General features: G+C 42.6%; 1 protein-coding gene across 16 annotated transcripts in view; it reads right to left on the bottom strand.

Moving 5' to 3' along the window:
• Positions 1-1292: 1292 nt before the first annotated feature.
• Positions 1293-26406, bottom strand: part of JAKMIP3 (Janus kinase and microtubule interacting protein 3) — a gene marked incomplete at its 5' end in the record, with an annotated part of 39192 nt that continues 14078 nt past the window's right edge. Inside the window, 19 exons of one of the 16 annotated variants that reach the window (XM_082002496.1) lie at positions 1293-1662; positions 2670-2735; positions 3082-3285; positions 6626-6703; positions 6808-6876; positions 7334-7399; positions 10047-10106; positions 10194-10292; positions 11311-11409; positions 11791-11853; positions 14787-14870; positions 16882-17010; positions 18496-18624; positions 20042-20101; positions 21469-21504; positions 22007-22138; positions 23018-23164; positions 23602-23721; positions 25329-25544. In XM_082002496.1, the coding sequence (XP_081858622.1) occupies positions 1450-1662; positions 2670-2735; positions 3082-3285; positions 6626-6703; positions 6808-6876; positions 7334-7399; positions 10047-10106; positions 10194-10292; positions 11311-11409; positions 11791-11853; positions 14787-14870; positions 16882-17010; positions 18496-18624; positions 20042-20101; positions 21469-21504; positions 22007-22138; positions 23018-23164; positions 23602-23721; positions 25329-25544 (2070 nt within the window). In that variant the 3' untranslated portion in view covers positions 1293-1449. Of the gene's footprint in view, positions 1694-2669; positions 2736-3081; positions 3286-6625; positions 6704-6807; positions 6877-7333; positions 7400-10046; positions 10107-10193; positions 10293-11310; positions 11410-11790; positions 11854-14786; positions 14871-16881; positions 17011-18495; positions 18625-20041; positions 20102-21468; positions 21505-22006; positions 22139-23017; positions 23165-23601; positions 23722-25328; positions 25545-26406 lie in introns of all 16 variants that reach the window. The other 15 variants (XM_082002504.1, XM_082002505.1, XM_082002506.1 and 12 more) reach the window with 15 other exon arrangements.

Below are 26406 nucleotides of genomic sequence, written 5' to 3'. Positions count from 1 at the left end.
CACCTGTTTTTCTAGAGGATCCATTTTTCCTTCCCAGCTCCTGCGCCAGCCTCCTGGGCTCGGGCTCTGTGGTACTTGTGCTCCCTTGCCTCAAGGTGGTAAAATCTTCTGTTCCCTTTTGCCACCTCCCCCAGCCCAGAGTGTGCGGATCAGGGATAATGTGTTTTCCATTCACTCTTTTGCAGGTGGAACTTTTTGCTGGGACAATGTTAAGTCTTTTGTCATCCTTTAGGGACAGCAAATTATAAATTATTTTGCCATTTTTCTCATTGTACTGTGCGCCACAGTCTACTGAAAACTCCCCCCAAAGTTACAACTTGATTTCTTGAAGGGTTCAAACATAGCTTCATCTTTTTCCTGAACTAGGACTTGCGGGATATTCAACCAACCACTGGACACAGCCCGCGTTATGAAGAGAAACCTTGGAACAAACCACTTCATTTTCATTCACATTTATCTTTTGGTGAGTTACTCCTCTGGAACTCTTCCTAAAATCTTCTTCCAAAACAGATTTTTAAATAGCTATGAATAACAAATATAAATGTGTGACATATAAAACAGGACATGGTCACTTCTACAGAGAAGCAATTTACTACCTGCTTGGCAGGGAACCAAAATATATTCAGTTTATCTGAATTAGTATACTGCTCCGTACGTAAAGCTGAGAGATATTTCAAGCAGCAGAGCCAGAACTTCCACTGAAAGTTAGTTCAAGCAGCAGAGCCAGGACTCCGGGAAGGAGCCTGTGGCTGTAGGAGAGGGAGGGGGTTTTTGGCTTTCTTCTTTGTCCGCTTAGTTCTAGCTTTTCAAAATGCTCAGTCAGAGGTTTCCGTGGTACAGACGCCACCTGTGCAGAAATTTCCACATACCCCAGTTCAGCTTCAGTCTGAAAGAGTCAGAAAGATTGCATCTTCCTTCGCCAGTAGCAAAATATGAGAGATACTTGGGGTTTTTGAAATGGCAATGTCTCTTTTTCTGTCTTGGTAATCAGTGCTGTCTTCCTGTTAATAGCAGTAGAAGCAATTCCAGCTTCCTCAGTAGGCTGAAATGAGAGAGAGAGATAACAACATGGATCAAGAAAAAGTATATCTGGGCAAAAATAACATGCATGCCGTTTCTGTAAGGTTTATAACTACCCGTTTGAATTGTACAACTGATAAAAAAAGATTTGTGTTGTATTCTATTGTTTTTGATGACTAATAGGGAACGTTCCCCTCAACGCCATCCATGACGTGGTAATTTCTACCATCTCTGGAAGCACAAACAGATTGGCATTTTATCTCCTATTTACATGCGAAAAAAGGCACGGCTGGGCAATATCTAGGGCCCTAAGGCATGGTGCTGGGAGAAACACACTTGTAAATGACATGTCATCCCCAAACCATTCTGGTTTTTCAGCCTGAAGACAGGACAAGCTGATGCAAAGGGTTTAGTCCAGTTGTGAGTGTGTCAGCCCAGATGTGCAGGGAGAAGGAGCAGTGGCTTTAGAGATTTCCATTTTCGGGTTGTCTGGGGCACCCAAGAGACCCCTCCAATACTGCTGAAGCCTGAGCAGCAAGGGGAAGGCTCTGATGCTTTACAAGAAGAGGAGGGGAGACCAGAGGTGATCTGAGGGCTTACCTTTTGCTTGTGGCCTGAAGGACTATGACCAAAGAATGAAAGCTAAAGAGAAAAATAAAAACAAAAATAAAAACTGAAAAGGGGAGGGAGGAGAGGAAAAAATGGAAGAGAAGAAAGAGAATAAGAGTTTACAGTGTGTTTAGCTCAGAAATAAGCTCTGGTTACAGAAAGAGTGCAACAAAACTTTCCATTGAGAAGAAATATGAAGTGTGAAGTAAGCTCCGAGGGGCTTGGGGCTTGGCTTGGCTCAGCCAGAGCCCAGCATCCCTTGGACTGATGAGAGTTGTCTCTTGCCCCAGAAGAGCCCAGCCCAGTCACAGCCAAGGGCTCAGGAAAAACAGGGAGGAAAAAAATAAGCTCTATTCTTCTGGTAACTCAAAAAAAACCCCCAAACCCACGCTGGTTTGGGGTTTGGTAAGGTTTGGGTTTAGGCAAAAGTCCAGCTCAGCCACTGTTGTACCTGAACAAGTTCTCCCATGGCGATTTCACTAGAAATAGATAGTTTCAGATGACAGTAGTGTTAGGGTAAAATTCAACAGTTATGGCTTGACTGGAGAAAGCTCGATGACATTAACCACAGTGACAGTGACTGCTGTGGCTGCAGGTGAGGAGAGGAGAGGAAAGGGAGCCTCCTCATTCCCTCTGGGGAAGGCAGGTCAGTGCAGCTGCACATGCAAATGCTGGAGATGGGAGGGAGGGAGAAAAGATCCCTGGCTCCTTCCCTGGAGCACATGCGAGACCTCATTCCCCCGCCATCCAGCGGCTCTCCATGACTCCCTTCCCAGGCCAGATGGACCCCTCCAACCTTGTCAAGTCCTGTGTTTCCAACTTTACTGAAGGATAACAGAAGGAAAGACTCGATTTTAAGCTGGAAACCTTTCCTTCTCAGAGGGACTAATGCAAACACAAAATGGTTTCCTGGAGCGGTCTCACATTAGCTCACTGCACTAACAAACATAAATTTTTTATAAGATTGTTTTCTTAGCCAAGGTGAAATGAATATATGGTCATGTGCACATACAATAACTGTTTCATCTGCATTACCTTACCTTTTCCTCTAACTCTTTTATTTGTCTTTTTTGGCCTTCAATTCTTTCTTCTAGCTCTTTAATTCTCTGTCAGATTTCAAATAAAAAAATATTTATTAACCAACCAAATACAGATGTACCCAGAAGATGCATTATTTTTGGAGATAAAAATTGTATGTGCTGTGCTTCTAAAAAATAAATAAATTGGGTTTTAAACTGTAGATGAGTCCTCTGTCACTGTGTGTGACAAATTCATGAAAATCAAAGTGCCCTGTTTGCAGAGATTATCCAAGGCAAATCAAAATCTGTCTCCAGGGCCAGCCATTTCTGGTACAGCTCTATGAGGAGAGGCTGGTGCTCACAAGTTCATTACATTTCCATCTGAGGGACCGTCCCACCCTGAATCTCGCCATGCCCGTGCACCGGTGCCTACCTGCTGTGCATGTTGAATGAGCTCCATCCTTTCTCGCAGGATTTGGGCATCCCTCTCCCTGAGCTCGCTCATCACCTGCCGCTTCCATTGCTCTACGGCGCTCTTCAGTTTCTCTTTCTCCTCTTCTGAAAGAAGTTCGGAAATTTTGGCTCCAGCTTCTTGCTGCAGGGCATCATAGAGCATGGCTTCTAATTCCAGAATTTGCTAATCAAAAACAATATAAGGCTGTCAGCATGACCTTGACTCTGGTCAGATGAGGTTTTGTGAGGAACTGAAAATTCTACCCCAGTAAGGCAACGGGAACAGTAGAGGGGTTGTGTGCTGAGCCTCCCACACAGGACAGTGCAGAAAACTCAGTCCAGGGGGAAAATACTTCAGGCTGCTTTTATCCTGTGGGACTCTGAGCAGCACTGGAACTGGGACAGCCCCCGGGCCCAGCCTAGTCTGCCTCTCAAAAAATATACAGGTGTCAACTTCTCCTTTCTGGAGATGGGGAGATAGCTGTGGGGACAAAAGGCAAAAAGAAAAAAAAAAAGAAAAGGGAAAAGGGAAAAGGGAAAGTCGTTCATAAAAGACTCATTTTGTCAGTTTCAGATATTTTTTAAATGTAATATTCAGTCTCTCAGTTCTCCTTTCCCAGCTATTCCGTCAGTAGCAGCAGAGGATACGGCAGCACCAGTTCATACTCCAAGCCAGAAAGGAATGACTCCCTGTTGTGTGCTTGCAGCTTTTTGTACCAACTAGCTTAAAACGCCCCGTGTGAAGGCATTTCTAGCACTTCCTCTGGCAGAGCTGTCAGCTCCAAGAGGTTTTATACTCAAGAAAAATGTATCTGGTAGCTGGGCTCTGTTCCTGCAGTCTCAGGCTGCAGAGCTTTTACTTCACTGCATCAGAAAATGTCTGTTGCACAGAGATGGATGTACGCTTCAGATTTATTGAGATATAGAAGTGTGTAGGAAATGGACTGGCAATGTTTCCCCAGGGTCACCAAACCTGGTACCCTCCTAATGCACACGACCTTGCCAGACGATGTCTTCTCCTTCAAAGTCCAAGATGAATGCTATTCCTTCACACAAGCCAAAAGCAAGATAAAATCTTTTTCATCAAGTCTGATATAGAGCAAAAGACAAAGCAGCAAATGATGGCACCTTTGCACACCCTCTCCAAAGCTGGTGGCATCTTGCACAGCTCTCCGTGGCCTCAGGAGAACAAGACTGCTGCAATAGTGTGGCTCGAACCTCTAGACAGGCTGTTTGAAAATGCCATAGATGTCTGTTGCAATAATTCAGCTCAATTCAAAATCAACAAGTTTTTCCACCTAAGGCTGCTGGTGGTGTTTTCTTACTATGGCTTAGCAGAGTCAGGATGGAAGAACACAAGCATTTACAAGAATAACATCATCATGGCAGGAGTTATGGATACTGGTGATAGCTGAAAGACAGCAACCATGGTATCTCTGTGGAGAAAATCGGATAAGATCTCAGAAGAAGATTCTGCTTTCACTTTTAAAAGTGAACGCCAACATCCTTGCAAACAGTAACTGTCTCAACAAAATGCTGTTATTTGAAACGTGGATTTCTGTTGGACCCCAAACCTTGATTATGCAACTGTTATCCCTCTCTGATTATATTGACTTGTGAAGAAAGAGCGTGGGGAAATTCATGGTCTCCAGAGCAGCAGCAGTGTCAGGAGTCTCTCTGTGAGCCGAGTGCTTCTCATAGCAAAATCCCCCGCCAGCAACCAAAGGGAATGAAAACCGTGCAAAAAGCTTAGTGGTTACAGCTGGTAATCTTGTTGGCTGCAGTTAGCGGGGCAAGATTAGCGGCTCCTCATCTCAAGGGGCACAAAGGGAACGTGGAAGTGAAATTATGCAAATCAAAAGAGCTTTTGCCACTCGAATTTTGGGGCAGAATAAAGCTTTCTTGCTGCTTTCAGGCTGCATTTGTGCCCAGGAGTACAGCCCATCACTTTGCCTGGGGAGACTCGCGTGATGTCTTTAAAGAATACAGGAAAATGCAAATAACCCTCGGCTATTTCTGCCTTGGCTACAACACGTTCATTACGCTTGTTCCTTCTCCAGGAGCTGCAGAGCCAAGGAGGAGGTAGTTGTTGTTGGACCCTTTGGTAAATTTGGGATCCTGGAACCAGAGATCCATCTCATGGATGGAGAGTGAGTGTCTGGCCAGGAGCCGCAGGGGTACCGAGTAACACCCTACTTGACAGCCACAGCTCCGTGTCTGAGCTCTCCTGCAGACTCCATGCTGTTACCAGGAGTTTCAAGCAATGCCATATGATTTTTCCCACTCTGCTGCTGTGGCAAGTTTCGCATACTCAGTTTTATAGATCTGTTTCAGAACTCACCCAAGGGATCACCTCTCTCAGGGCTTATTGTTGAAGATGAATCCTGCGGGCTCAGCCTTCGGCTGCACCTAGCTTCTCAGAACAGCTCAAGGCTGCAGGAGATAATCTGGCCTTAGGGCTGAGACTGCAGGTAAGGGGGGGCCTTGTCTACTTTCCAGGGTTTCCACTGTGCATAGACATCGGTTCCAGATATAGCTCGGCATTTGGCAGGATCAGTCTTAAAAATCATCCTTACAGGAACAGAAAGTGTACTGAGTAAAAGCTCCCCCAAATGGTTTGAGATACAAATACGTAATAGGTATAAAGAGGCATAAATACTCATTGCTTCTCAAGGGTAACTGTGCTCAAGATTTAAGTGGAACTGAAAGAATGAGATAAATCAATATGAAAATTTTTATGTTTATATGTTTCATGAGTATATATTGAACACTTCTCTAACTGAAGGAAACAAGACAGCTAATGACTGAAGAGATCAGCTAATGATGAACCTGACCTAAAAGCAGTTTCATTTCACATTTACAGAATCACATAATACCTCCAGCTGTTTTGGTTACAGAGGCTGTAATCTAAGATCTAAGGAAATGTCTAGGCTAAAATCTCTATTTTGGAAGGAAAAGAGAAGTTACTGAAAACATCATTTTCTTATCATTTACCAAAATCTCTGCTAAATTAAAACTTGTGTTTAATAAGTTATCATTCAGATCCTAATCCTGGAAGAGCCACCCAAACACAAGGAACTCTGTCCATAAGGAACTAATTGGTAGTGCAGGCTACAAAGGATTTATTTAAAATTCAGCCTATTTAGTCCTCGGGTCACTCCATGAGCAGTACTGTCCAAAGCACAGAGCTTTTCTATAGAAAAACAGACTATACATCACAGAATCATTAAGGTTGGAAAAGACCTTCAAGATCATCAAGTCCAACCACTAACCCAAGACCACCATGCCCCCTAAACCATGTCCCAAAGCGCCACGTCCACACATTTTGAACACTTACAGTGATGGTGACTCCACCACCTCCCTGGGCAGCCTGTGCCAATGCTTGACCACTCTCTCCATAAAGAAATTTTTCCTAATATCTAATCTAAACCTCCCCTGGCGCAACCTGAGGCCATTTCCTCTCAAATGTTACATGAGGTAAATTATCAAGATATCATAATTCAGCCAAGACTGATTTTCCTCACCTTGTGAGCTTGGTCCAAGGACTGTTTCCTGAAGTCAAGCTCATCATCCAGGTAGCCCTTCTGCTTGCTGAACAGTTCCTAGGGACACAAGGAAGAGGGAGTCAGTGCAACTGCTGCGGCTCAAACACAACGGCTCTTCCCGCTGCCTCTCCCACTGGTTCCTTCCCCCCATCCTTGGGTACCTTTTCATTCTCAAGGTCCAGCATCTTCTGCTGCAGCGCAGACTCCGTCACTTCTATCTGCTGTAGCCACTGTGCACAAAAACAGAGATCAGGCGCTTAAGCCTAAAGAGCAGAGGCAGCATGCCTCTGTATTCAGCTTTCACTGTGACTTTATGGTGTGTCAGCACACACTGCAAGTACTTATTTAAATTCACTAAATAAAAGAGGAAAAATTACATTATTACATTTTTTCTTTATATATATACTGGTGATAGAAAAAAACATTATTTCAAAGCCTAGCCACTTACCTTCTAACATAATTTTGCTAATTAAGTAACATTTTAAAATAAGCAATGTCTGTCTGTATTGCCTGAATGTTACTTTTATTTTGGTGAAAACTAGTGCACGCGTAATTCCACATAAAGAATCATGGCATTTTGTGATGAAACTATCATTTACATCACCAGTGTCTTCAAGTGAGCTATTCTGAGAGGGTCAGATGCTTTCATGACATGCGTTTACTGATGAGTGATGCAGTTGTTATTACCTTTTCAGCCAACGTGAGAACTGTCCTTGCTTGTATGACAACTACTTGCTCTTCATTGGTCAGATTCTGCGCCAAAAGCAGAATATAATTACAACAAATCCCAGTGTCTTGCTATTAATCCACTACTTGGGCCACTGCTGTATTAAATAAATATGAAATTAAATATGTTCGAGGAACAATAAACTAAGGCAAAGAAAACTAGTATTGTAATGCAACATTGTTGTAAAAACAATTGTAACTGTTCATGCTGAATTCTTATCATATGCATAGTTAATTCTTCTAAAATTCTCACATTTTTAAAAAAAAAAGGTGACACTGGATCTATTTTTCCCCAACAGGGAATAAATACAGTTACACAAAACAAGGTCAAGCTTAGCACGATGTGCCATTGAGAAAAGACATGCAGTCTTAAGTCCTTAGTTAATTATATGCACATTAGGTTAATACACAATCCTTATTTTGTGCAGCCAAGTCATGATTTTGGAAAACATTTGTTAAGATGTTAGCTATTCAATCCATGTTTTGTTGCTTTTTTTAAAAAAAATGAAGTACTGAAACTAGTTTTGCATTTCATCCCAGACTTCAGTCTAACTCTGACCACATCTACAGCAGAAGTGAGTCCTTCTAGTCTGGGACCCATATTTATTCAGATCCAGAGAGCCATTAGCTATCATTCCCCCAGGGTAATTAGAAAGCTGGTAAGAAGGGTGACTGGTGAACTTCAATTTGATGCACAAAGCTGAGGATAATGGAAGTGCTATCTGGCAGGGGTGGGGGGAGACCTTTCCTGAGGACTGCTGAAAATTGTCTCTTCCATAAATGTAAGTTTTTTTTTTCAAACAAGTTACATTACATTAAAAATAAAAACATCTGCACAGGATATTAATGGTGTGAGTTAGCCCCTGACCCGGCTCCCCTGTGTGTGGGGAAGAGGAGGGCATCTGTGTTCCTCAGCCCCCTTTCTCTGTGCCTGTCCCCAGTGACCCCATAGCCTGCGGGGATGTACTGCACCCCCCGACCTTCTGCTAGCACCTAGAGGTACTCTCTCGAGGGTTTGCCTTAGAGCAATACTTCACTCATGACAGGTCAGCAGGAAGCAGTTAGAAGCTGCCAGGGCACTTTACAGAAATGCAAGTGAGAAAATGCACAGAAAAGGATGGAATCACTTGCACGCAGGTCGGACACGGGTTCGCTTTCCCAGACTCCCTAACAGCCAGACATGACAACATGCACCCATGGGGCAGGGTCTGCCATCGGTGGCTGAGTCTGTGGTGTTAAACATGTCAAAACAAGAAAAAAACAAGTGATAACAACAGTCTGCAGTTATCTTGAAGCTATCTGAGGTAAGAACTGCGAACTCCCCCTTGTGTCGCATCTGGAAGTAACTTCTTGTATGTAATAGGAAAAAAATAAATCAGGGGGAAATAACATTACAGACTAGAGATCATTAATATAAGTAAAGAAGCCAAGAGGAAAAGAAAGGGAATAGAAAACATGAGAAAAGTTATCACTTCTTCTGTTCCTGTTTGTCTCCAAGGTGCCTCTTTGAGATGCTGTCCCAAAACACTCTGCACGGGACTAACCTGACATTAATAAAGCCATTGAAGACAACGTTAGCACAGGCATTAACAGATTAATGGGTTATTATCTTTCTACACGTTAGCAGGGTCAGCCTTAGCTCATTGGTGATTAAGCTTCTAAGCATCTTTTTTTTATTCTTTGCACACAAAAGATCTTAGGATTCTTCATATTTCTGCCAGTGTGAATATCATTAACTGCAGCAGCGGTGAAGGTTATTAATCGCCTCAATGAGTTTCAGCTCCTCCACTAACTCCTGGCTTGATTTTGTGGGGCAGAGATCAGAGACCGGGGACAGCGGAGACATGATGACCCAACTGGTCTAACTGGAGAGGTGGACGAGACGTCCGTGGACGTCCCCCATGGCGCTGGGGACAGCGTTTTTGCCGGTATGCAAACTGTGCAGAGGCATGGGGGAGCGCTGGGGCAGCTCAGCTGAGGAGCTGTGAGAAGCGGAAGGACCTCCCTGCAGACCCACGCCTGCGGCGGTGCTTCCCAGGGAGCGGCCCCGCAGCGGCCGAGGGCTCTGCGAGACCCTCTGCTCTCCTCTGCCGCTCGCAGCCGCGGGGGCTCTGTGGCTCTGCGCATAGATGAGGGTACAGGGGGAAAATATACAAGGGCACCTATATCTTCTACCTACATAGCTATAGGTATAACTAATCACTTCCATTTGCTAAAGGAGAAACACTTTCAAATTTCTTATTATTTGTTTCTTCTTTTCATGCTGCTGTTGTAGGTTTTTGATTAATGTGCTGGTCACTATCGAAGGTTTATGGGTTATTAGACAAAATTAAAATACACAGCTGCTAAAATGCAAAAGCGAAGCAAATGAAGAGTAAGCAAATAAACAAACCATGTGTGAACAATGACCAGAAAAAAAACACACACCAAAGTTTCAAAATATTTTCTAAATCATTGGAAATTTAAAAGCAATGTTGTGACACCAAGATCCCGCATGGCACTGGTCAGAAGGCTATTAACAAAATCTTAAAAAGCCAGGAAGCGCTTAGCTTGTAGCCCAGTACTTTATCCATAGGGAGGACGGATGGTGCAGTAGCAAATCAAGAAGGCATTGCTAACTTAACATGAGGACAAATATTTACCAAAGCATGCACAATTTATTAAAGGAACATACACTTACGGCGTTATCCCCTAAAATGTCCAATTTTTTCATCAGCTCTGCTACTACTATGTCCTAACAAGAGAGAAATGGAAAACCAGGAGTCAGAACAGCGTCTGTATTTGTTTAGGGAAAGGAGAGTACAAAACGAGAATCCCTTACTGTTACACCTTCTGCCTCACAGTACACTTGGAGAGGGCTTTTCCCCTCAGTAAAAGGACCGTGATGGAAGTTGATGGCAGGCGATCGTCTTTCTCTTTCCTGAAATGACAATAATTGCTTGGTTACCTACTACGGTATGTCACAAATGGCAGCTTCACCGAGAACTTGATAAATACGGTTGAAAAAGGCTCACGCTAACTGAACACACTGCAAAGCAGCGCTACCGCAGAGTGGCTTTAGTTTGGGTGCGCAATGCACAGAAAGCCTTCCTCCTGCACCCTGTAGCTACTGACACCAACAGCCAGGAGCCAGAGCCGTTTCCCTGGCCAGACCATGTGCTTTTGTCAGGGTACTCGGGGCTGACAGGGAAGACCTCCACCGGGCTGCAAAGCAGCGCAGACGTACATATTAACGGCGCTAATATTTTCCCACCATACTTCTTCACTGGGCACTGATCATGACCACTTACCTATTATTTTGACTACATATTTGAACAAAACTATACACTCATAGCTAGTACATTATCAGTAGCATTTAATTCCTTCTTGGAAGTGGCTGCTTTGTTAATCTCTCTCTGAAGAATTTGGAAAACAGTTTCCAAGAGCTTGTACATTCTGTTTACACAGGCATTGATATAGAAAACAGAAGGCTCAGTGAAGTAAACAGAGCAGTCTAGGCCATGTGATTCCTTCTCTGCAGGTTTAGCAAGAGGTGAAACACAGCAATGATTTTTGGCAATGTCCTTTTTACAAGTTCTTTTTAAATTTCCTTTCCCACATATGAACTGTTCTGGTTTTATGTCTCTGCATTTCCAGAACAGATGGAGTGTAGCAAAATGCATATCTACATCACGAGCCAATCTTCTGGATCCTAAAACTACCTGAGTAGCAAGACTGCCAGAACAACCTATCAAGAATACCAGTATCGATCCCTGGGTGTTTGTTGGGGGTTTTTTTCCTCTTTTATTGGCACTTTGTGCCAAACCCTTTGGTCTCATTCAATGCAATGCAGCTCTTTAGAGTAAACGTGGGCAAGTTCCCAAAGCCGCGGTGCCCCTAGCCACGGCTCGCGCCACCCAGGACAGGCGGGCAGGACTGGGGGTGCAACGCGTTCTCACTTCAAGCTCCAAGATCCTGAACTCCAGGAGTTCGTTTTGATCCTTAACGTCCTGGACATCATGTTTTAAGCGAGCTTCCTCGGCTTCCATTTGTTTTATCTGCAAAACAAAGCAACACACGTTAGCACCATTTTCAAAGCGTCACTCGAGATCCTCTGCGCTTTGACTGTGCCGGGGAAATGCCGGGGTCAGCGTGAGCGCCGAGGGTCCGAGCACACCCCGTGGGGTCAGCACGAGTGGGGATGCAAGCACCAGTGACAGGGGAACATGGGGGTTTTCCCCACAACCACATCCTCACATGACCTCATGCTGGCACATTTTATGGGGCAATAGGGAATGCCAGAAAAGCACTTTATAAGGATCTTATTATACAGGAATTATTTCCAATAGAGCTGTGTGATACAGATAAAAATATTTCACCTTCTGCATTCCTTAAGCTACAAATATTATTTGAATAATACAAATAGAAACATAGAACACCTTTTCTACCAGTTCTTGATTTCTTCTATACAATGCTTGCTTCTCCTCAATCCACTTCATGTCCTTGAAAAAGAAATTACCAATATTGTAGGTGAAGCTGGCAATGTTTAGCACAAACACAGTAGCAAGTATTTCACTAAATCACACATCTAGAGAAGAGGGACAGAATAATGCTGCATATGAAATTGTAATTCCACTACTTCCTATGATACAAAAGCTCACGCTTTCCATTTTATTTTAACAGTCTGTAGTACACAAATGGAATAGAAACACTCCTTCGTTTGCATTAAAAGGGAATTTTCTAGCTATGCAGTTATTTTGAGATTTCAATTATACTGAATACAAATTACATATTTCTGAACACTAGGCAAAATAAACCTAATTTTGAAACTAATTTCTTAGTCTGATGGATATATAAAAGCCACAAAACCCAGAACATTATTTATCAGTAAGGTTAACAATAATAAGAGGTTAAGCTGAAAGGTAATGATAAAATGATTTAGTATTATTGTAAAGTTCTCAAAAAACATTTTATGCTTATGGGGTTTTTTTGTTCGGTTGTTTGTTTGGCTGGAAAATAAGACACAAGCTAGGAACGGCCTGGGAACATTTCTTGTATTTCCAGCTAGGGGTTAGATATTTGCAGCCTGCAATATTTCATTATCAAGGCTATCCCAAGGCTAGAGGTGTGCCTCTTTCTTTATCACCTTTGGAGTCAGTGTGGTTTTAAACTCTGTACTCTTCCAATTTAAGGTGCATTTTCCTTTTAACGTTTTCCCGTGTTATGCTACTTTATGCACATCTCTGGACTGTGTAACCTCAGTGCCAGGATTGACTAGTTCACCCGACCCAGGAGGAGGAGGGTGTTGTGTGGTGGAATAGAGGTGCTTGGTGTGAGTCGCCACCCCGCTGCCAGGATGCTCCCCGATTTCGGTAGTGTGGACGTGGGCGCAGGATCCTCCTGCCTGTGAGGGGCCACACAACTGCACTGCGAGCACCAGAGCCACTGGGCTGTGCAGGCAGGGAAGCAGAAGCTTCCAACACCATAATGCCTTTTCTGTTTGGGGAACGTTCTGAGGAAGAATTTTCTAGTACTACCTAGGCAAGGTCGTATGCGAATGGCAAATATTTGGACCTCAGCACTGCAGTCCAAAGGGACCCAAATGGCATGCAACAGCCAGGAGTATAATGCGGTCTGTGCCAGGGGCTGAGTGTCACCCACCGAAAGCTGCAGTAGCCCCCAAACCTCCCAAGACCTTGAGTGGAGCTGGCTTTTGCAGAGCGAAATCTCAAGGTCAGACCAAGGTGACAGACTACCGAGCCAGCCTTGAATGAACTAGGCATGCAAAAGTAGACACCTTGCAGTGAATTCAGAAATTAAAATTACCATGTGTAAGCCTTAACACATCAACGCAAAAATAAGATCTTAATAATGCCTGATGGGATGAAAAAGGTAGAGCTCAACATGTTTGGTTGAATGTGATGTGCTTCATGTTAATCATTTAGACTAAATTTCCTAGAATGCAGTTTTGTAGATTATTGAATTGTATTTCAAATTAATCCTTTTTGAAAGAATGACTGGGATGATTTGACAAGCTATTGCATGAACAAGCTGCATGGTGAACTGCACAAACAGCTGAACTGGACACTTCAAATAGTCCTAATACACAAACTTACTCTGAATTTAAAGAAAGCATTCACTGCAAAGTTTTTCACATGATAAAAGCCACTTTGTTTTTGCTGAACATACATACTACGCACTTGCTCCTTCCCTTGAAATGTTTAAGCCCTTTCTAATTTAACACCTGCTTTTCTCCTCTTAAGAAAGCAAAATTTTCTGGAGCTGGAAAGCTGGAAAGCAAGGGAAAGCTGCTGGCAAGGAAAGATTACTTTTACTTTCATTAAACAAACATTTAATTAGAAAATAATTATTCTTCCTTTATTTTAGCTTCCCAATTTTCTCTTAGGTATCAAAAATTCTGATAGTCTGTGAGATTCTAAAGCAGACCAACTTCTTCCCAAACACAATTTTTCCTTTTCCTTACCATAATACTCTCTCAGTATTTATATACTCTTTAAATTGATAAGGGAACTGACCTGTTGTTCACTGATTTAGTTTTCAGGAGGTGCATAATAAAACAGCAGAAAGCAATTTTAAGCTAGGGACAGTGAAGGGATAGAGGATGACTAATGGGCACGGTTGTCAGCTGGCCACCAAACAGACCCTGTACTTTGGGACTTGAGGCAGTGACAATGAGCATGGGAATTCACTTCCATGGCTGTGCAGAGAAATTCTTAGCGTCCGATGAATATATCGCACCCGTTTTGACTTCACAGCTGTACACGTACCGAATTCAGGCACGTCTTTACCAGCTGACTTTTGCTTTCCCTTACTGTAACATCTGCACATCACAGATCCATTCACCCAGGCGTCGTCTGCCGTTCTCTCCATTACGCTGGAGCAAGCGAGGCATTAAGGCTGAGATCAGCAAAGATATATGGGGCTGAAATGGGTCTTGATTTCAGGAGTTAGCGTGTAAGCACTGATGGGGACTCAGGGCTCTGGGGACTGATGTCTGAGATACTAACAAGCACATGTAAATGTGGAGAGCGGGGTTTTCAAAAGCCCTTGCATGCCTGACTCTCCTTGAAACCAAACAGAGCACATGTATTAAGTGCTTTCTTTCCGATTAATTGACATGTTTATGGAAAGAGTACTCGGCAGGTTACATTAATGTCTCCTAAATCGGGGTGCAGTGGTGGCGGGGGTTGTGCAGCGCACAGTGACAGGGACGGTAATTACTTCCCTGGTATGTCTGCTCTGTATGAAATGAAACAGCTGGCAAAAAGTCCCATCAGGATGATGCTATACAGACATAAACACTCAAGAGCATCTGCAGTATTACATGGTAACGTGAGCAGGCACGTTTCTAGACCCCCGCCTGCCTCCAGCACGAAGGCTGGAGAAAGGGCCAGTGTTTGGCCGCACGCATTACCTGCCCCTGCTCAGCAAGGGCCTTCTCCAGGTCTTCTATCTGAGCCTGAGATCGGTGTATTTCGGCTTGAAGCTGCTCACGTGTCTGTAGGATGCCAGGGAAAAAAGAAAAAATAATAAATCAAACTTTCTCTAAAAGACAAAAGCTAACACAGGTACAGAAAATACTTAAAACATCAGATACTTTTAATAATTTTTGAAGTTCTTTGGCAGAATAAATTTGCAGCTAAGCACATAACATTAGTTATCGATCAGAAAAAGAAGTCTGTAAGATAGGATAATAGTGTTGTGACTTAAGCCAAAATTAACATAAGCAGCATCCCATTAGGTAGGTAGTAGGACAGCAAAATATAAATGGCTCCTTACAGCTGGTTATGCCGGTCTGCAGTAGAGCAGCCTTCCCTACTCTCGAACAAGGTGTTTAAAAAAGCCAGTGTAATGCAAAGATTCATTTCTCCACGAAGACAAATGAAAATTATTATGCCACAATTCTGGGCACACCTGATTCCCTTAAATTTTTGATGAGTTAAAAAGCTCAGAACAGACCTACATATGTAACGTTACATGCTGGCAAACTGTGTTCCTCCTTATGCGTTTAGTATCCTATCTTACGGTCTTAACTGTATTGTGTGTAATTTTTTACTATACTTGTAGTTTCGTGCTTATTTAAATATGTACCACATTCCTACATGTGTTTTCTGGAGAATAAATGTAATGATTAGCCATTTTATTTGTTAAATAACGTTTCACAGATTTTCTTTCCTCAAACCATTTATCTGCTACTTATCTTGTTATTTACAATGAAAATGATCTTATTTATTTGCATTACCTGCATTGTTCTCTCTTTTGTCTCACTAGGGAAAAAGTAAAATCAAGTCACTTTTCAAGCTGGGCATGTCTTGTTTCATTATGATTTTCTCTACACGTGCAATCCCTACCACTTCAAAGCAGAGCGCATGCTTCTGGGAATGTTAGTTTTAATGCAGTTTGAGCATTCAGAGAGAGTGAGATGATCTATGGCTGCCAAACAGGGAGGTCGCTGGGAGACAAGAGGTGCTGCTAAATCTGGGTGGCTGAGAGGTACTCACCAGTGGAGACAGTGGTGAAATTAGCAGTTAGTTATTTGAATTATTCAGTGGAAGAAAACCAGACTAGTTAAATAGCTAGGAAAGCCAAAATATTATTGAAATGATGGACTTTAGCTAGAGGAATTTGGCTGTTTATGTCTGACTGGGGCCAGGGAGTTGCCCGCGGCTGGGAGAGTCACAGCTCGGTGGTACGCGGTGCTGTGCCACAGCTGCTGGAGGTGTTCCCACTGGAGGCACCAGGCTGGATGACATGGTTATCTCCTGGCATTGTCATCCTTACCTTGAACTGGATAACATGTTCACACAATAGATACAGAGCCAAATTAAGCCAAATTTTGCAGTTACACTTCCATTAAATTTCAAACTGTTAGCTCAGAACAGAATGTATCCCTTTATTTACTGTATTCACCCTTGCATTCCATGCATGATAAGTCCTGCCAACACCTTGTAATATACAACATACTCATAATAAACGTAACATTTTATGCCAGATGTTTGAAGCCACATGGGCTTTGTGAGGCAGATAGGCAGGCAGAATAGCATAGGACACTTTGCAATTTAATTAAGAAAAGGAATCTCAGCTACAAGCCTTCTAAACATTTTATGAGGAATCACGTAATCTCACAGAATCCAGAAGGAATTAAATACCAAGCATTATATATTTAAGGCTATCTGTCCTAGATTTTTATAGAAAAAGAGCTTAATTTTAAGGATTTCCCAGAAAAATTCTCTCTGAATTTCTCTTAAACTGATCAGAGGTGAAAAAAAGACGAAACAGTAGTAATGGTGGTTCCTCCAGCAAACCAGCACTTCACTGAGACGTGAGAGAGACCCTGGAGCCCACCTTGGCAGCCAGCGCAGCTGGGTCCCCTGCCCCGCACCCCCAGCTGCCAGTGTGCTGGAAGGGCTGGCTGACCCCAGTTTAGCTTGACAACAACCTGAGCAAGTAAACTGAAACCCCCAAACAATTACAATCCTTTACTGTCACGTAATATAAGCCATTTAGACCTTAACTTCTCGTTCTGCATCCAATGTTCCTCCGACCTGTTCTTGCAATAGGGCGTATGCTCGTTGCAGAGCCTGGTACTCCATCGTCAGCTGCCGAAACCGCAGTTCTGTCTCTTCCTTGGCCATGCCCTGGAATTAAAAACAAAGATGCATTGCACCAGCTGCTTTTGTTTCTGCAATGAAAATAAAAACAATTATAAGAGTGCTTTCTCTAAGAAGTGCCAAAATGATTACTTTCAAAATTCGATTTGGGAAGCGCAGTACTAAAGATCTTGTTCACGTGCTCTCAGACTCTTTCTCTTTTGTCCCTTAAACATCTCTTCCGTACACTTGCTTCAACAAAATGCAGTATAGAAAAAAAAGAGAATTCCAAGAGAATTCTTGGAAAGATAAAAATTTGCCATCCATATAACACACTAACAACTGAATCGTCCTCTATTACCGTACCAGGCAAAGTCATCACATTTAAAGGTGAAAATACCGCTTTCTTGAAACAATAGAAGGTTTCCAATCTGGAAAATAAGCCAAGCCTGACAGTCTTACTCAATTATTAAAATACTAATCTAGAGTTAATACTTGTAAAATGGTGACATCAACATGAAAAGGGCCCTTCGTCTTCTTCACTCGCCTTACAATATCCAGCATTGAATGCTTTCATGTCAGGTTGACCAGAATATTTCATTCGACATGAAATGAAATTATACTGCTGGCTGCATGCATAAACTTTGTACTGTCTGAACAGGGAAAAAAAAATGTCAATACAGGGATGGAAAATAAATTGGCTTATACATATAAAAATACCTGTAGATTTCCTGCAGCGCAACACACACCTGGCAACCAGTTGTGTGCCATTTATGATGGAGATAGGAATTCTTTAGGTTCCTTTTTAACAGATCTAATTTCACCCTATGAAACAGGCGGCAGATGAAAAATCGCATATCATAAAAAGGCTTCAAGTCATTATTAGGAATTTTTTGTTTATATACAAGATTCTTGTTAAACCCAGAAACGTGTAATGGTACAGTGATCTGACACACACTCGGGAACGCATCTGCAGAGAAGCCCTGCAAAATACCAGGAATAATCACTTCTATTTGTATTACCAGTGTACTCTGCATTCAGAGCCTCCAGAAAAGTCATGACCTTGATATACTGGTGAGGAGACAGCCTTTCCTCTGGAGACTGGTGCTTTACGTGACTGCTTACTTCTCCTTCCAGAAACACAAACCTTATCACTTAAGGCTGTGCTCTGTGCTGAGGTCAAAATGACAAACCGAAGGACCTGAACTAAACTACATGCACACAAACCTGCAGTAAATCTCCACGTGAACAGGTCCTCTTAGGACTGTTCAACTTCTCAGTCTCTTTAGACCTACAACCTATAAACCCATTATAAATCTAATATTCTTAGGTTATACTTCCAGCTTGGCTAAAAGTTGTGAAATTACTGAAGACTTGAGAACCAGAGATATTAACCAACATGCACAGTATTAAATTTAACATCAGTTTTTGACTTTCTGGTCAGAGGTGACAGATGAATGATATAACAGACCAGGAATTTCATTAAAAGTTAGTAGTGAGGTTTCAAAACAAAATAACACATATTTTTAATACCTCTTCCAAATCATCTTCAGGAGTGCAAGGGGTTTGATCTGTCCGGTCTGTTTGGTATGAGATAGAGGAACCATCAGACTCCATGGAAGCTTCTTCATCATAGCCGAAAAACGTCTCCACAACTGGCTTCTGACAGAGACAAGGCGTCAGCGAGCGCAGCCCAATCGTGTTTGGGGGACAGCGGTGGCTTTGGACACAGGCTAAACCGCGCCTTTGTAGGATTTGGACATAAAGACTTTCGGAGGAACCTCAATTCCAGATTATTGGTAATTCTCACTCTATTGCTTTTTGAAGAGCTGGTCCAGTTCTTTACATGTATATGCATATAAAGTTTTTTCGCCCCACGATAGTGCTCTAATAATAGCTAAAACTATTCAAATTGCTGAATTGCCTATTTGTTATTAGGTATCACAGTGTGCAACCTCAAAGCCCTTGCCTTTTTTTAATGTATTTTCCTCCCTATTTCTCTAGCTAAGCAGAGCACCCTCTTCACTTCTTTGTGTGCTCATCTCAGCATGAGATGGGAGTTGAGCATTGAAATGTCTTTGCTAATCCATTGTCATCAGTATGATGTCCCTCCTGTCACTACCACAACCTTCACATGAAAAGTTAGATTTGCAAGAAATGTTCTACTTGAAAATTTGAAGTTAATCACAACAGCAATGTTTTTATAGTTTGAAGAAATAAATTTTTCCACTCAAAGCTGCTTTCTTTTTAAAAGAATGAGGGTAGTGGTGGTAAAGAAAGATTTACTGTTAAATGTTCAAAAGCTAAAGATGACATTTCAAACACAGTTTGAAAGTATTTTAATTGTTGATTTACAAAAACATTTCTAGATTTTGGCTTTTTGTTTTAATTTGCAGTGGATAACTTTTGAAGAAGACAAAATATAACTCCCTTTCAAACTCTGGTTGCCATTTGCAGGATGACAGGACTTAAGGAGTTATCTCACGTTGACCACAATTTGTTAGTCATAGATTCATTAGGTCCAGCACCACCTTAATTCTTCGTATGTAGAAAACAGCTTGCTCTCAGGTCCCTGACATTATACCTTACGATGTTGCGACAGTGTTAATATTTGTATTAACATCCTGCCAAATATTCGTTAACTGCTATCTTCTTTTTCCCTGAGCTCTAAGCATTGCTTCTTGGAACCAGCAATTTTTGCATGTTACTAAACTCCGTAATGAATTATTTACAACCTACGTAAGTTTTCAGGCAGTGCCATTAAAAGATCATTTTGCTGTCTCATCTTAAGACAATCACATACCACTGAAGTCCCACGGGATTGCTCGGGGTAAATGCAGAGCATGCAAATGCTCGTAATGTGCAATGCAGACGGTTCCCCTACCCCTACCGGATCTTGTCTGAATATCCCAATACAGTCTATGAACATCCTTGAACTATGTGACCCAAATTTAAGGTTAGGACACGTTTGCAGACCCTCGAGAAGAAAGTTCCCCCAGGTGGCTCCGAGGCGCTCAGAGCACCCCGGGAAGCCAGTACGCCCATCAGCATGTCATGATACAAGTGATTTTTTTTTTACCTTAGGAATTCTTGTCATTTTTTTCCTCTGCTTCCTATACCTTAACAGCTTATCACGTTCCTGAAAGAGTCAGATACATACATTAGCTGTTTTCAGAGAGCTATTATTTAAATTAACTATGTCAGTACTAGTAGTCATTGGGCAATCAAGAAATAGTAATGTCAATGCTGGCCACTGCCTCAAAATGAAATAACCATGTTTTCATCAGTCAAATATTACTTTCACTCCAATACCTTCCAAGTTTGCAATATACAAGTAGCAATTGCTCTTTATGTTCATGAAAATCAAAATAGCAAAAGCAAGCTGATCATAACCCATGCAACACACTGACATTTCAGAGCTGCTCTGTGAGCAAGCAAGTGCGTTCAAGCCCATGCTATGGCTCTTCTCTGGCAGATGGGCTCTTTGTCCAGGGGTGAGAAGCAAAGACTGACTCCTGCCCTTGGCTTGTGGGAGCCACAGCTGTTACTGCTGTGCACACATGTAACACCCCAACTACACAAAATTCGGAGACTGAACTCAGCACTTTCAGTCTCTGCTGACTTCTCTAAGGATCTGCAGGTTCCCAGTGCCTCTGAAAAAAGGTTTGAGCATTTATTGCTGCCAGCAGATTTTTCTGTTCAGTGGAAATTATGACACTTTTCACAGACTCAAGTCAGTTTTTTATAGTACTGAAAAAAATTTCTTTATTCTGGATTGAAAATAAAGGCAAAGTCTAGGATTGCAGAGAGTAAAGTTTTAAAGGGAAAACCCCTATAATCTTTCATTTTAATTATTTGGTAACAGGATGTGATGACATTGTGGGACATTGACAATGTGGCACTGCCGTCAGCCCAATGGCAAATCCTAACATCAGCAACAGAGACAGAAGAAAATCGAATACTTGTTTTGCTTGGCAACACAAGCTTTGCTGCACACTTGGCAATGGAGAATAAAACAGTACACATTTTATCAATACGTATTAGTGGCTTAATTTCACAAAATCTTTACCAACAACAGCAAAGGGATGAGTCAGGCAAGGGCAGTGACAGAGAACATGCCAGAGTGGGTGAGATAAAGCTAGTGGCAATCAGACTCAAAAAAAAAAATGCAATTCCAACGTGGCAGAGCTGTCCTGGAGATGGAGGACACTCACTATCGGCCATCAGGACAGGGTGACCACGCTGACCTTTGCCTCTGAAGTCATCCTAGTGGTGACAAAAAGCTTTCCCCTCTCACCAGAGCTTTCCTCTCCACTATCACTAAATTTTTGTCTGGTGAACAACTGCTGATATGGCCTTTGACATCTACACTGAGAAAGACACTGAGTTAGCTTGCTGCCTGAATGAAGATGTAAGTGGTAATAAATATTATTATACACTGCATGCTTTTCATGAACAGCAGTTTAAAGCATACAAAGATGAGGATGAAGTTAACATCATTCTTACCATGACACTCTTCACATAGCCAGCAGTTTCCAGGGTCTAATGAAAAAGAAGGAAATAATGTCAGTAAGTGTACAGACTTAAAAAAAAAAAAAGTTATTTTCTTGAGGAGTATTACGATTTCAGTATTTTCTCTTTCCAAAGACTGAGAGCATGTTAACAAAGAAGCAAAAACCCAAACACAACATTGCTGAACACTGCCCTTGTACACAGCAATCTTTAGCTCTGACGCCGTCTCCAGCTAAAGGAGCTCTGACATTTTCTCTCGCAGGTGCAGGATTCAACATATCTGCTGGAAGTGCTGAAATGGTTCTGTCATGCAAGTACACTGTAGATTGAAAGAATTTTTCCAAATACTATGCCACAGATAACTTACATTCATCTCGATTACTACTAATCATAGAAATGCCTACCATGTTGCACTGATGCAAACTATGCCCGTTAGCTTACAGCCCCCCAAGCACCCCTTGCTTAGGCTTCCTGCTCTTCTGCCTTCTGGCCTTAGTCAACCGCGCACGAGAGCGTCAGTATTATATCTTACCTTGGAGAGTTCATCAATGATATTTTGCTGTTCAATAACTTGGAGTCGCAGGAAATCAACTTCTCTTTCTTCCTGGCTGTGGTCAAGGTCATTTAAGGAGCTTGGTCTCCTTATTGTTCCAGCTCTTTGCCTCTAAACAAAACCCACACAGCAGAAGAGAAAATGATCAGGTGGCTTTGCCAAAGGACAGTACACAACCTTTCCCTTTACAGCTAGTGATGCATCTAATCTAATGGCTGTTCTGGCAGCTATCCTGCTTCGCTTTTGCTGAGCTTTACACCTAGGCTGCAAACACGCCGGGTGTTCCTGGTCCTCAGGCTGCCACGTGAAGCTCACAGTCACCGGAGAGGACAGCAGGCACGGGGAGGGGCCGTCCCACCAAAGATGGGGGCTAGCAGCAGCCCAGCTCCACCTGCTCTTCAGTTCTGCCAAGAGCTGTGTGGCTTTCTTCTGCAGCAGAAGGAATTCAGAGAGCCGGGACCAGCTTCACTTCTCTTTGGGTTGCTCTCATTCATTTTGACCGGCAGCAGTCCCGGACCCGCAGGGCCCAGGGCGTCACCTTGGCCCTGCTACATTCATGCAGTGCCACAGCTACTTGCTACCAGCTCTTGCCCTCTAACAATATCCAGTTGAAGAAAAAAGGGAAGAGTCATGATTTCCCAGGGATTATGAGGCGACTCTGGTACAAAAGCCCACGGTGAAGTGGGGTGATCTGTGCCCATGTCAAAGCTGAGCCGCCAGTGACTGAACAGTCTCCTGATCAAAACGTGCAAAGCTCACGCACTCTCTTTTCTTCAGAACTATTTGTTTTTAAAGCTAAAATAAAACATTTTACGTGAAACAAAACATGCTCAAGCTACAAACCACTCAGTAGTGCACCACAGCACACCTCAGGGAGCACCAGAAAGGGGAAAGTTTCCAATTAAACTTGCAGGTTTGGGACGATGCCTGACTTCACCAGCCCTGTGAGCACTAAATTACACGTTCTCTCTGGAGCATATAGAGACTTACCATTGCTATATTTTCTTGCGTTACAAATTTTAATTTATTTTCCATTCGACGTAAGGCATGCGACAATTCTTCATTCTTCCTACTAAGGCGTTTGTTTTTGTCCAAAATGGGCTTGTACTGACTTTCAGCTTCTCTAAGACGTTTTAACTGAAAGATTAAGAGAGAATAAACACACCTGGAGCTGTTATTTTTCATTTCTTTAACTATCACACTATCGGTATTTTCTCCTAAATGCAAAGCAGAATTGATTGAAAACGCTTGGTATTTTCCATTGGGAAGCATATCGTTCCTCCTTCATGAGGTATTCAATCTGTGCAACAAATGTACCATGTGGGGAATGTATTTATTTTTAGAAATTAATAAAAATAATTCCAGGTAATGCCACCTTAAAAATTCATTGTTACATATGCAAAGACAAGTGTGATGCGACGTACCACCAAATACAGAGCATACAGAGGAGCCAGCTACTCCTGCAATGATTTCCAAATAGCACAGGAGAAAATATCTCGGTATTTTGGGGGTAAGACATGGCCACGGCAGCACGTTCACAAGCAGTCGTCGCTGCGCTACGCCACTGCACTCACCAGCTCGTTTCTCTCCTCGGACAGCAGTGCGTTCCGGTCCTCCAGCTTCCTGATGATGGCACTCAGCTCGGCGATTTTCAGTTGGAAACGCCGGGCGTCCTTTTCATCCAACTGCTGTTCCTAAAACAAAGATCAACTGCAAATAACTGTTCATAAGTGTACATGCAATATCAATATTTTTCAAAGCTCAAACTTTTTCTTATCCCAAATCCAAACATTTCAAAACGTTATACAGCAGAGTGTAACCTATGTAACCTAACTGACTACGGAAAGCTGCAGGACAAGACCAGTGGAAAGTTAGGAGTGAAAACGTAACAAAGTATGCAAATGCAGAAGTGTGTATATGCAAATACAAAGTCACAAATGGTAAACTTGGAAATAGAAAAAAAAAAAAAAATTAAGGCAATGTTTTCAATGTATGCCGCTGTTGAACTGAGTGCTTCAGACATGAGGACTTTGTTATAAGAAAATGATATTAAAAGTACTGAAGTACAAATGGGGAAAATCCATGCAGTTATGCCATTGCGTAAGCTCTTCTTCCATAAAGCTATGGGCCTTACTGGGCTCTAAAGGGTCACTCACAAAGCCAAAGGGGTAGCACTTTATCTGACTGCGAATGCTTAGATCAAATTATAAATGAATAGAAATATAGGTAGACGTGTTCTCATTCAGAATCAGAGAGGAGCTACACCTATTTACAAATGTGACAGACTTTTCCCCTTCTCTAGGACTTGTTCTGATGTTTGGTGGAAGTTGAGTACAAATCGAAACAAGCGAATTAGTGTCCGTCAGTGCTAGTGGCACTTCTGGGAGGTCTAGGGTTCCTCATTCAAGAGGTGCAGGAGAGGCTTGGGACAAAGAATAAGACAGATTGGTTTGCTCATGTACAAGTATTTACACTTCTGCTGAGAAAATTAAGGCTATTGCAAAAGAAATCTTGATGAGAAACAGCAATGAAGAAAATTTGCATACGTCAGATACATGGGGTCAGTTGACTGAGGGGTTTTCAATATTAGCAAATTAAGGCAAAAGCAGAAAGGTGCTATAGTTACACTAAAAAAGTCATTGTGAAAGGGTGACTAAAATTTAATGTTTTGGATTTTGCATTGTAGAAAAGAAAGAGGAGAGAACAGGTTAGCTTAACAGGTGCTTAATTCACTTTCTGGTCCACTGAAAGCAAGAGCGCTTAGCAGCACAAAAACCTAGGCTAGCAGCGGTGTTCCAGGAGGACCGCAGGATTTCCCGTGCTTTTATGCACCAATTACCTTCCCCCATTCCCCTTTGTAAACTGGCCTTGTACATCTGCTCACAAAATACATTGTTCGCAGTTCCGAGAGCTAGCACACATACATTACTTGGTTAGAAACGCATTTGCATCATTTGTTGGCAAAATTGTGTCAAACTGTGAAATTAAGGCAGGTGGCAGAAGTATGGTACAGTGAGGAAAAGGAAGAGAAAAAGAACAGAAAAATTTCCCCTGCTAACAAAACCAAACCAAACCAACCAGAAAACAAAACGACAAAAAAGCAAGAGCTCTCCCATAACAAGGTTTGACGTTAAATCTTAAAGGTTCGGCTAACAAACGAGAGCAAGAAATCCGTGCCTCGGGGCCTCCCCTGCACGGCTATGGGAAAGCTGTTGCTCGAGGGTGCACTCATCAAGATTCTGTGCCATTTTGTCACTCTATCTGCTCGTCCGTTTAGGTGAAACCACGTGAAAGTGCTTACGGGGCTTCCCGAATGATCTGAAGCGTCTCCTGCACCACTTGCATAAGGAAGTTCCCGCTTGGGGCTGCTCAGATGCCGATCAGACTCTTTGATCTGGGAAAGTTGTTCATCTAAAGCCTCCTTTTGGAGCTGCAGTCTCTGAGCATGCCCGGCTTGAACCCCTAACTCTCTCTCCAGCACGTAGACTGCTCTGTCCTTAAACTTAATCTCCTCCATCTACAAGGAGAACAGAACACAATCACACAGGCAGGCAGCGGCTTGACAACAACAGAGCATCTTATGACCCCAAACGCGGCCAGAGAACAGTGGCACAGAGCCGACACCCCTCAACATGGAAAATAGAACAGCAACGAATATTTGACAGTGAACATATGAACGGTATCACTTAACCAGCTCAGGAATATAACTCTTCTTCTGGGGGCCACCCAGAACAAAATCTCTTTCGGCAGGAATTTTTTCATTAAAACTATTGGGAAACAACCCATATTCTCAGTACCATTTCTGAGTATTTTTAAAAAAAGTAAAAACTAATATTCGTATCACAATTTGGATTAGTTCACTCAAACACTTTAATGATTTTGCAGCATTTTTCTTGGACATCACCTTTTGAAAATTTGGATTCTTAATTTTAAAAGAAATATCTTAAAACCTGAATATGAATTTTTAAAATTCTTTTTCCAGAAGTCTCCCATGTGAGCAATTTGATTAGCTATCTCCTTTCTATGAAAGGTGTTGCTTATATGTAATAAACATCATGCAAAACCATTAAGCACGTAAATGACGAATGTCTAGCTATCTCCAATTCTCTTCTTTCCTGTTTGCCAGCTCTGCTCCCACTGAGTTCAGAGAGCCACTCTCATTGCCGTTGGATTGGGAACGTTGAATTTGCAGGTGCTCCAAGCATATTTCCCAAGGGACGGCGTACCTGGATTTTTTCCGAACGCTAACGTGGAATCCAGGCCTCCCTCTCTACGGAGCCACGCTCACCCGTGCGGAGTGCCGCGCTCGGAGGTGTGCCGGGGCCGCAGGGGCGGCTGGCACTGCAGGCTGGGCGCACGTGCCACGGCTTACGCCAGGA

This window comes from Phaethon aethereus, assembly GCF_964289735.1.
Source record: "Phaethon aethereus genome assembly, chromosome: 7".
Lineage (NCBI taxonomy): Eukaryota > Metazoa > Chordata > Aves > Phaethontiformes > Phaethontidae > Phaethon > Phaethon aethereus.
The sequence above is the reverse complement of the archived record's forward strand: the minus strand, read 5'-3'. Positions and strand labels throughout refer to the sequence as shown.